General features: G+C 36.4%; 1 protein-coding gene across 1 annotated transcript; it reads left to right on the top strand.

The window, feature by feature from the left end:
* Positions 1-449: 449 nt before the first annotated feature.
* Positions 450-11,303, top strand: LOC144444957 (sulfotransferase 1 family member D1-like). The gene is made up of 6 exons (XM_078134507.1): positions 450-630; positions 1,742-1,980; positions 2,844-2,938; positions 3,282-3,402; positions 7,437-7,491; positions 11,188-11,303. Exons 1-6 carry the CDS (start codon positions 450-452, stop codon positions 11,301-11,303), a joined length of 807 nt encoding a protein of 268 aa, XP_077990633.1.
* Positions 11,304-11,772: the final 469 nt, after the last annotated feature.

Genomic DNA, 11,772 nt, shown 5'->3' with positions numbered 1-11,772 from the left:
ATTGAATAAATGTTATATCAGGAAATTTGCAAGTTGTCAAATTACAGTCAGTGCTAATTATTGTAGCCGAAAGTTCTTGGGTTCAATTCGAGGTGGCACCAATTTTACTTACTGTAGTGTAGTGTAGTGTAGTGTAGTGTAGTGTAGTGTAGTGCAGTGCAGTGTAGTGTAGTGTAGTGTAGTATAGTGTAGTGTAGTGTAGTGTAGTGTAGTGTAATGTAGTGTAGTGTAGTGTAGAGCAGTGCAGTGCAGCGCAGTGAAATGCAGCGCAGCAGAGCATAGTGCAGTGTAGCATAGTATAATGCAATATATCAAGCAACAATTAACTGTCGATATAAGATATGTATTCTGACAATACTGGTTCCTGCTCCTCGAAAGCTGTCAATTTTGCTGGTCAAATATTATGGTATGATATCTCAATGCATTACAGTTTATAGCAGCCGTTCAAAATGTCGAAGGCAGAAAAGGCATATACAGATAGAAACCGGAATAAGGGACGTACTGATGCGTATGTATATGAAAGGACTGGAGAAGAAATGTCATGGTTTGTGCCTGCAGACAGTTTAGATGCCATGTTAACATTTGAAGTGAGACCAAGTGACATCTTTCTTATAACAGCTGCTAAATCAGGTTTGTCATTAACATTATGAACGTTGATCAACATTTACATAGTAAAATGAAAGACAGTATTCAGCAATATTGTTAAATAACAACACTAGTAGTATCAAGCAGTTTTTTTTCTTTAACATAAGAACAAAACTTTCAAAGTTATTCAGAGCATTTACATATGACCTGAAGATGAAGGTCAATGAAAACATTAAACATGCCTCTCTGGCTACATATTTGAATGATATCGCTAGGTATAAAAGTTATTGAACAGTTTGCTATTTGACCAAGAAGATAAATGTCGAGGTCAAAGCTTAATGTCCATGTTGAAATATTACCTTGATAAATATAGTTGCAGACACGTGGGTGGTGTCTAGATACAAAACTGAGCAATTTACTATTTGAGCCTGAAGATGGATGATGTCAAAGTATAAAAAGAAAGCTTACCTGTGACAATATTGATGTACACACTCAAATGTGTTCTGTGTATTCAACTTCCTGAGTTATACTAGAAACACAAATTTTTGGCTATATAACCTTGACAATTTTCGTCAAGGTCAAAGTCCAAAATATCTTTCGAAAGCCTATGATTGGTAATATGTGAGTTTGCACTTGAACGGTGCCTGTATGTATTAAACTGTTGGAAGTATTAATGAGGAAAAATGTGTGTTTCTAGGACAAATATGTGGTCGCCATATTCATAAAGGTTAAGGTCGCAAAATTAAGTGACATGTTTATACATTCTTTAGTGTTTGACACATGTGCCAGGTTTGTGCCAGAGATATGTCTGGCTATGGACGAACAGACAGCCGGATGGATATGCACAAGCACGACATACAAGCACGACTGTGCACAATGGGGACTAAAACAGACCATGCCCGAGCCCCTTCACAAAGAATACCAAGATCACATCTTGATTTTGCTCAGATTCTTGTTCTATTGTTGTTGTTGTTGTTGTTGTTGTTGTTGTTGTTGTTGTTTGTGTTTGTGTTTGTGTTTGTGTTGTTGTTATTGCTGCTGCTGCTTTTTTGTTGTTGTTGTTGTTGTTGTTGTTGTTGTTGTTGCTGCTGCTGTTGTTGTTGTTGTTGTTGTTGTTGTTTTGAAATACTTTTGTAATATACTGTCTCATTGCTAGGTACAACATGGATGATGCACATAGTATCACTAATCATGAACAATGCAAATGAGGAAGTACTCAACGCCAGTTCCACATCGCCGTTTAATCCGTATGTAACTTACCCAGAGTTCTATATATTGAACCATGACGTACAACCCGGTTATAAAACACTAGCACAGATGGAAAATCAGAGATTTATTCCCACACATCTTTCACCCAATCTCCTACCGCCACAAGTTTTCAAAAAGATGCCAAAGGTACTTTATTACTGAAAGTATGGATAGTAAGATCAGTATTTCAGATGAAAACAGATAATTGATTTCTGTGTGTGAGATACAAATATTGTCATATGTGAGATATCCATATTCTGTGTGTGAGATATCAATATAACATGTCAGATATTCATATTCTATGAGTGAGATGTAAATATTCTATGATATCAATATTTCATGTATGAGATATCCATATTCCTTATGTAAGATATCCATATTCTATATGAGAGATATCAATATATTATATATGTGAGATATCCATATTCTATGTGTGAGACGTCTAGTCTATATGTGAGATATCATCACATGTGTGAGATATCCATATTCTATATGTGAGATATCAACTTTATATGTGTGAGATAGATATCCATATATTATATGTAAGATGTCAATATTATGTGTGAGATATCTATATTCTATATGTGAGATATCAATATTCTATGTGTGAGATAGCTATATTCCATATGTGAGATATCAATATCATGTGTGAGATATCAATATTCTATATGTTAAATATCAATATTCGATCTACCTGTGAGATATCAATATTCGATCTACCTGTGAGATATCAATATTCGATCTACCTGTGAGATATCCATATTCCGTATGTGAGATATCAATATTCTATGTGTGAGATAGCCATATCCCATATGTGAGATATCAATATTCTATGTGTGAGATAGCCATATTCTATATGTTAGATATCAATATTCGATCTACCTGTCAGATATGAATATTCGATCTACCTGTCAGATACCAATATTCTATGTGTAAATTATTTGAGGGGGTCTGTGTCTTCTACGAAGACTTGTCTCACTCTCGTGTATTCATTTCTCAATCTTTTACAGGTAATCTACGTAGCTCGTAATCCTAAAGATGTCGCTGTGTCTTTGTACCATCATTTCCTACAGGATGCATTTTTACGTTCATACACCTGGGAAGAATTCTTAAGCAGACTTCAGAACAGACAGAATTACACATAGACTTATGATTTTAATATCTGCAATTGTTTACTTCCCAACTTATAATCAACATAATGGTATTAAACTTGTCTACTTCTACATCCCCACTGTACGTGCGGCACTTCTATAATTGTTCATTTTGCATTTGAAGATGTCTGAATTCGAATGTGTGTAAAAAAAAAACATTATGTCCCGTGAATCACCAACACAACATCATTTTTCCTGTAACATGCAAACGACTTTATTGTTTTGACGGTGTGCTATGATCATAAGATTAATTCCTCAACTAATACATCTTATATGCCAGGTTTTGCGTAATACTACATATCTATTGTTTTCCCTTAAAGGAACCATACGTGGTGAGTGGGGAAATCATGTTATCCCATGGTGGGAGAAGAGAAATGAAAAGAATGTGTTCTTTGTGAAGTATGAAGATATGGTTAGGGTAAGTCAGATCGAGATAACATTTAACTATATAGCCTGACAGTCTCCGTGTTTTCGCATAAGGAAACAATGTGACGTAGTTGTCTTTATACACCAAGTTGTCTCCGAGATCGTATTTTTGCCTCCGGATATTTTGGTGATGTCTGTTTTCTGACTAACTGAATGTCTGTCTGTGCCATCATCTCCTTTTTAAAACAGGCCGACTCAATGATATACACATTCTTTATGGCAATGGCTTGAGCTTGTAAAGCACTTGTGTTTACTAGTCCAGGAGCTGATAAGTAATAATAGTTCCAATTCCCGGTGGTGGCAGTCCCAGACGAAGCGGGTACGCATGCTTGTTAGAAATTTCACGGAAAAGGGGGGGGGGGTTCTATAACGCCTTATGTGTAGTGTTTTTGAATATCACAGAAAGTGCGCTTTAGAAAATAAACTTTAACCTTTAAATCTGTTGAGAATAATCGTGCGGTAAGGAGATGATTTTTTTTTAAATATAAAATTCGATCGTTAATTGCATAATAAGCTTAAGTACACAAAGCCCAACACGAAGCGGCGTTTTTTATCTGAACTGCATTAAAACGAGATATGAGCAATTTAAATGCTAAAACATCCGAGTCCACCAGTGCCTGTACAAAAATGTCACATCAATATTTATAAAGTGTGAACGTACAGTACCTTTGTTAGACAAGGATCTCATGAATAATAAAAACTAGACGCTCTTCAATATTTCAAATACGTTTTATATTTTAAGTAGATTTATAACCCGCAGGTATCAAAAAAGTAGTAAAGTAAACTTGATGTAAATTATGTTGTTTCAATAATACCATATGGTACGAGCAATGTAAGGTGGTTTAAATGAGAATGCGGTGTGTATGTGAAAATACGAGATGGGGTGCTGTGGTAGAACGAATATCATATCATAAGTCATCATAAATGGAGGACTGGTATTAGTAGAAAATACATCTCGGCACTGACGTGTCTTGTTCTATTTCCAATACTTACTACTAATCCAGAAAGATTATAGCATTTCAGTCAGGCGGCTCGTGATGTCTTACGCAAACGTTTTTTTTGTTAGGGATATATCCATTACACACGCACATAAAATATTACACGGTGAACACAAATAAACAGTTTTGCAGTTTTGTGTTTGAATGTGTCTTGTTTAATCCAAAAGGGATGTCGATGTGTGTTCACAGTAAGATAAAATGCATCGTTTGATATGCTTGCTCGTTTTTAGTATCGTATTCTGTTTTAATATGTAATTTGACTGGAACAAACAACGCTGTGGGGGATATAAAAGTCATCGTGCTTGGCGTAAATTGAAACTTCAAAGTCTCTCTGGTTTTGTAGTACAACGTTGTCATTTTCACTGGTAAAATCATGGTAGTTGTATGGTCACAGTAACGTACAGCGTACTGTTGAGTGAAGCAAGATACATGCAAATCTATTGGCGAAATGTGTGTACATGAATTAGCATAATTAACATTTTAACCAGGCATTTTAATTAATGAATTTCCCCAATTTTAAGGTATCGTTTAAAAACAAGACGACTCAAAGTTATTCCAAATATCATTTATTTTCTCGTAAGTATGGAAGTTATTTTTATTTTTCAACTAGTTTTGGGTGATCAAATGGTACTCATTGGGAGGAGCACATATATACTCAAATAGTATCAGCTTAAAATACATGAACTGAACTAGCTAGGGAAACAACAGGTTATTTGATCATAATTAGACAATACTCAACCAAAATAAGTTAGAAGCTGTTTAAACGACTATTAGTTTGAATATCTGACTAACTACCTCCCCCCGAAGACTTGGTTTGCTAGCTAGAAATTAACAGACTAGTAAGAGGTAAGGTAATATGTAATAGTTCTTCAGACTTTTGGTTCCACCTAGCTGAAGTATAAAATTGTATTTATACCTCTAAAAACCAATAACTATGTATTAGATTTGACATAGGCTTATATCTGAAATCCCATGAACAGTATGAACTATAATATAAATTGAACATGACTATGGCCTAACATTATATTTTACTTTTACTTTTAATATGTTACAACCCGACATGTTAGGCCAAATAAAAAAACTTGTTTGGTTCCGGTTACCCGACCCCACCTAGTTTTTACGCCGACCCCAAACTTTTTTTTTTACGTATTCGAGAAATAAAAAAGAAAATCGCGAAAATTGTGCGAAGTCTCGCAAGAAATAGTGGATGCGGGAACTGACATCAACTGAAAAAGATATTTCTTCCAATCTGTAATGGCTGTACATCTGATGAGAAGAAGCCAATAACACAGAGACCACATGGAAAACAATGGAAAAAACATAACTACCTGAACTAGACACTCACACAAGAAAAAATAATTGAATAAAAAATCTACCTACCCCACCTATTCTGAAATTGAATGTAATCGGAACCACACAATTTTTTTACGCCTTATAGTTTCACATTTTTTTCTGTACAGGCCTTACAGACACCATCATCCGATACCGACCAATGACCCCATTTCTTTGCACGCTCTTCTTTTTGATCATTTCCTCTGATATAATTATTCAGAATTACTATAGGATGGGTTCGTTCTCGCATCTCTTCATGTGTATACCACTGTCCACAAACAAAATGTTCAACGGGTAACCATTGGATGTTCACTGAGTGTTTATCGATTATTTTGCCGAGTAGGAGTTGTTCCGCGCCCGTCAGACCGATAAACTTGTCATTTTCTGATTCGTCATACTTATCCATTATATCGCCAAGTTCTTCAGTTAGTTTATTCCATACATACTGTGTTTCCGACGTTGGAGTAAGGAAAATAAAACCACCGTTAATTGTATAAACTGGCTTAGAACATGTATTGTGCATCACGATCAAATCTGTATTACTGTACCTCTGAAAGTATTTGATTGGGTTATCAAACCATATAGCATCGGATTCAGTCTCAAAAACTGACATACCCTCTTTAAGGAGTTCGTTGATAACACTCACCCGATACAATCCATATCTGAAATAGTCAACGTATCCATGGGCCATAGAATCGGTAGAACCAAACAATTCAAGTACAACATTTAGTTCTGGTTTCCAATTTGTCACACGCTGAAATGTTTCCATATCACTTACTATGAACAGAGTCATCGGAAGTATGCCAAGACACTCAACATTACAAATCCAACTCTTTGTGATATTAAGATATCCCAAGTTAAAAAATTGCGTGATTACAACACCATACTGCTTGTACAATAACTTAGCTTTAGTAGTTGTATTTGTGTAACGATTTGTATCGACATTAGGCTTCGCCGTTACTCTTCTTTGACTCGTTACATTGACCACAGATGGGGACTTCACCGTTGTACCTTTTCTTGTATGAACAACAGAGTCTCCTGGTATTTTTGCGTATTTTATCGTGCCAACTGGTGCAGCCGGTTGTTTTTTTGGTATTGATTCACCAAAGCTGATAGTAAGACTGGAACCATAGAACTTCACATGAACATAACCAATGATGAGCAAAACACACAAAGACACTAGCACTATCAGTGCTACTCGCTGTCGGTTGTTGTGCTTGACCATTCTGATTGTGTGGATAGTAGTCAATTTTATGTACAGCTCTGTCTGTATGTACTGCAAAGGAAGGGGACTGTGTTGAAGTTACTACCTACAAATACAAACAGGTCTACGGAACATTAGTTTTAAAAAAATACATATTGCCACATGTGTACATCAATATTGCATTCTTCTTCTTATGTCATCCACAATCTAGCTGTGGTACATGATGAGTTTACTCCATTGTGAGCGATTTTACATAGTATCCAACAGTGTCTTTCCGCTCCGATGATTCCAGTTTCGTTTTCAATGATCATTTTCAAGTTTGTGTTTGCCCGGCCACGACAGCGGGAATACATATTGCCACCTTACATCATAGTGATGGCAATAATTTACTTTATAAATAAGATAACATCTCTCATGGGTTGAGCCTTATCTGTGAGGTATTCGTACATTTGGTGACAAGTTTGTTTAAGCTTACCTGATTGTGACTGTCAGGATGCAGGCTGTTGTTCGACAAACAGCGATTCCTACAACACTATGGAAATAAACTGTAAGCTATATGCAGTCAGTTTGAACTTTAACCTTTTAAGCAGCCCATATATGATTGAACAGTCTAACAGAGTATAAAAGCACCGCCTTTCTTTTAAATCAACTCAATGAATTGTCACAGTAACATGGTCGTATAGAGATATGGATATTCAAAGAATTACTAATTTATCAAAAAAAACCGTTAATGTTTTAAATTATAATTGAAACAGTCGTCGGTAAGTACTCGATGGGAGAAAACATGCACGTACTGAAATGACAGTGGCAAATTTAAAAATACTATTCACCCACAAATAATTGAGTAGTCAGAGGTATGCGCGCAAAAGAATTACAGATGAAAGTTATAGATTACTAGATAACAGCCATTAGCCACCTGCTGTAACCAGGGATGGGTCCGGAAGACTTACAGGTTGTTTAACTGGTAATTCGTTACCAATGGCTAATATGGAATAGCTACGTAGTCAGGCTGACTATTCGTTACCAATGGCTAAGATGGAATAGCTACGTAGTCAGGCTGACTATTCGTTACCAATGGCTAAGAAGGAATAGCTACGTAGTCAGGTTGGCTATTCGTTACCAATGGCTAAGATGGAATAGCTACGTAGTCAGGCTGACTATTCGTTACCAATGGCTAAGATGGAATAGCTACGTAGTCAGGCTGACTATTCGTTACCAATGGCTAAGATGGAATAGCTACGTAGTCAGGCTGACTATTTGTTACCAATGGCTAAGAAGGAATAGCTACGTAGTCAGGCTGGCTATTCGTTACCAATGGCTAAGATGGAATAGCTACGTAGTCAGGCTGACTATTCGTTACCAATGGCTAAGATGGAATAGCTACGTAGTCAAGCTGACGATTCGTTACCAATGGCTAAGATGGAATAGCTACGTAGTCAGGCTGGCTATTCGTTACCAATAGTTAAGATGGAATAGCTACGTAGTCAGGCTAACAATTCGTTACCAGTGGCTACGATGGAATAGCTACGTAGTCAGGTTGGCTATTCGTTACCAATGGCTAAGATGGAATAGCTACGTAGTCAGGCTGGCTATTCGTTACCAATAGTTAAGATGGAATGGCTACGTAGTCAGGCTAACAATTCGTTACCAATGGCTAAGATGGAATAGCTACTACGTAGTCAGGCTAACAATTCGTTACCAATGGGTAAGATGGAATAGCTACGTAGTCAGGCTGGCTATTCGTTACCAATGGATAAGATGGAATAGCTACGTAGTCAGGCTAACAATTCGTTACCAATGGCTAAGATAGAATAGCTACGTAGTCAGGCTGACGATTCGTTACCAGTGGCTAAGATGGAATAGCTACGTAGTCAAGCTTACGATTCGTTACCAATGGCTAAGATGGAATAGCTACGTAGTCAAGCTGACGATTCGTTACCAATGGGTAAGTAATATCAAGGAATTATTAGCGCACAGTACAAGGATATTCGAGTACGGTTAATAGACCATTACCCGTCTCGCGGGAGACGCCATTGAGTGCATAGCAACCACATTCGGGTGGTCAAGCTGAAGTGTCAACCGCTTAGCAACACCATTGTTCTCGACGTCACGTACAGTGCAATACGTATGATCATGGAAGTATACTTCCATGGTATGATAGATCAAGGGAAGCAAACTTTTAAAGTATGGTTGTAAAAACGATGTGCGTATGTGAAATTCATAACTAGCCGTCAGACGTGACGGTGATTTTTGGCCGTCTGGGCGCAGATGAAGAGCGGTTGAGATTGACAGTTTCAACATGAACTTGAAAATATTACTAGAGTTGGATCCACTCGAGGATCGCAGGCCCTATGGTTGAAAACTTGCATGTCAGGTCGCGAATATTGTATTCCTATTTTTAAACAATGTCTAAAATTTGATACAATGTCATAAATTTTCCATAGACTTTTTATACGTCGCGTAGCGTCGTCTAAAAACCAACACAACAACGTGTACGCGATCACTTTACTGTATAACGTGCTGTTAATAGTTGGCAATGATGTAATTCTTAGTCCGTAATTCGTCAGCTAAATTCGTCAGGGTCCGCTAAAAACTTTGAAATCGGTTGAGAATTTTTTTCGCTGTCTTTGATTTTATCATATACATTTATAAATGAGCTATATATATGCATTTAAAATTAAAATTTAGAGATACTATGTCGTTTTATTTTACGAATTTGGACTATGAGTTCTACAACATGTTCATCGAACTCAAGTATAAACATGGCTGACACGTACACGTGTTTCACGCATCGCCGGTGATTCCCAATTCTAGTTCCTGACGATTGTATTCCGATTTTACTCTAAGTTATCTTCATACAGTACTAGTCTAGTTCATGACGACCGTATTCCGATTTTACTCTACGTTATTAAGGTAGGGTAAAATTGGAATACGGTCATTGGGAACTAGACTGGTAGATATTGTTGTATGAAGATAACATGTGGTAAAATCGGAATACGATTGTCAGGAACTGACTATGATTTCCCGATCTGTGACGATAATTAAGAACTTTTCAATTCTGAACTCTAGGACCGAAACGGGACATTGGCACTCTAAAAATGTGTAAGACTTTTAGCTTTCGTCCGTATTTGTCAACAGCGTAAATGTCAACGGTTCATAAGGGCTTACGGCTGGTGGATGTGTAGTAGTACTACGCCACACTTCATGTGCATTGCATTCTAATATACTTATATTGAATATTGGTGACGGGAAATGTTTCCACCATGTACATGTGTACTAATAATCAAAACTACTCGATTTTGCTTGTCATTAATTACCATTTCTCAAGATTGAAATATTATAGCCATCTAGTATGCTGCATAAGTTTGGCACTGACAACGTATTCCCAGAAATGACTGTCAGTTCGGAAATATAATGACAGTGTGACACTGGCGTATTTTTCTTTTAACTTGATGTTGACACGCTATATTTTCGCAACATGCTCTTTAGTTCGTGTACTTTCAATTTTTCAATGTCTTCCATGATGACTTAGGATTGTAGATGTTCACAAACGGTAGTATTTTTTTCAGACTAATGTATTGACTTTCATATGAACAACATGGCCACTCCGCAAAGCTTGACCTCCGTAGCAACCGTTGCTAGGTTATTTGCATATCTCGCGAGATCTGCCGCGAGACGGAAAATACTCTATTAGCTGGCATCGGTACATGCAAAATAATTCGTTTAGCTTTAATTTTAGTAAAGCGAAACTCCGAGGGCTGTAAGATATCGACCATTCATGAACATGTACAATGTCGAATTATTTGTATTGTAAATATATACAAACAGTGAATATATTGTGGTTGTCTGATCGAAAAATGATACTCCAGTTACAACTAGTTCTGTTTTCATGTAGTGACAGATTCAAAACAAAACTTTCCCTCAAGATTTAAATTTGCCACTATGCTACCTTCAGATACTATTGACCATTAATTAACAGATACAACGTCTTTTTATAAGTTATTGATCAATTTTACTGAATATAACTTTGGTTATTTGATGAAAGAATGTCCCATTTGCAGCTAGTGCAGGTTTCAGTACTACTATGACTTGTATCATTATAATGTTAATATAGATGACTATTTATTTGGGATTTGGGATTTACTGAAATGTATCCCTGGTTGAAAAGTAATGATATAATGCAATCTTCACTTGGTAAGCCATATTTTAAAGATGAGATTCATATAGATTCATTTCTGTACAGGTAAAGTTGGTGGCTGGAAAGACTACTTCACTGTTGCTCAGAATGAAGAATTCGATGAAGTTTACAAGAGATGGATTGGGGACAGTGGTTTGGTGATGGACTTTACATTACCATGAAGTAAAATACAAATAACTACAAGATGGAATGATTGCTATGATAAGGATAATATTTAGAGTACATGTAGTAAGGGGTGGATAATAAAAGGTACTACTTAGATATAAAGCTATGCAGAGAACATGGGGTTGCATAGAAAGACCAATGGTTATATATATATATATATGCATGTATGTATGTATGTATGTATGTATGTATGTATGCATGCATGTATGTATATATGTATGTATGTGTGTGTGTGTGTGTGTGTGTACGTGCAAACGTACATACATACATACATACATACATACGTACGTACGTACGTACATACATACGTACATACATACATACATACATACATACATACATACATACATACATACATACATACATACATGCATGCATACATACATACATACATACATACATACATACATACATACATACATACATACATACATACATACACACACACACACACGCATACATACA

This window comes from Glandiceps talaboti, chromosome 13, assembly GCF_964340395.1.
Source record: "Glandiceps talaboti chromosome 13, keGlaTala1.1, whole genome shotgun sequence".
In the NCBI taxonomy this organism is placed as follows: domain Eukaryota; kingdom Metazoa; phylum Hemichordata; class Enteropneusta; family Spengelidae; genus Glandiceps; species Glandiceps talaboti.
Note: the sequence above shows the minus strand (reverse complement) of the source record. Positions and strands in the feature narration are given on the sequence as shown.

Excerpts from the sequence above, each read along its gene's own strand:
- LOC144444957 (XM_078134507.1), top strand. The coding sequence starts at position 450 with ATGTCGAAGGCAGAAAAGGCATATACAGATAGAAACCGGAATAAGGGA. Across the intron at positions 2,939-3,281 it reads CGTTCATACACCTGGGAAGA|ATATCTATTGTTTTCCCTTA; the intron begins ATTCTTAAGCAG and ends GCGTAATACTAC. Across the intron at positions 7,492-11,187 it reads CAACACTATGGAAATAAACT|GTAAAGTTGGTGGCTGGAAA; the intron begins GTAAGCTATATG and ends ATTTCTGTACAG.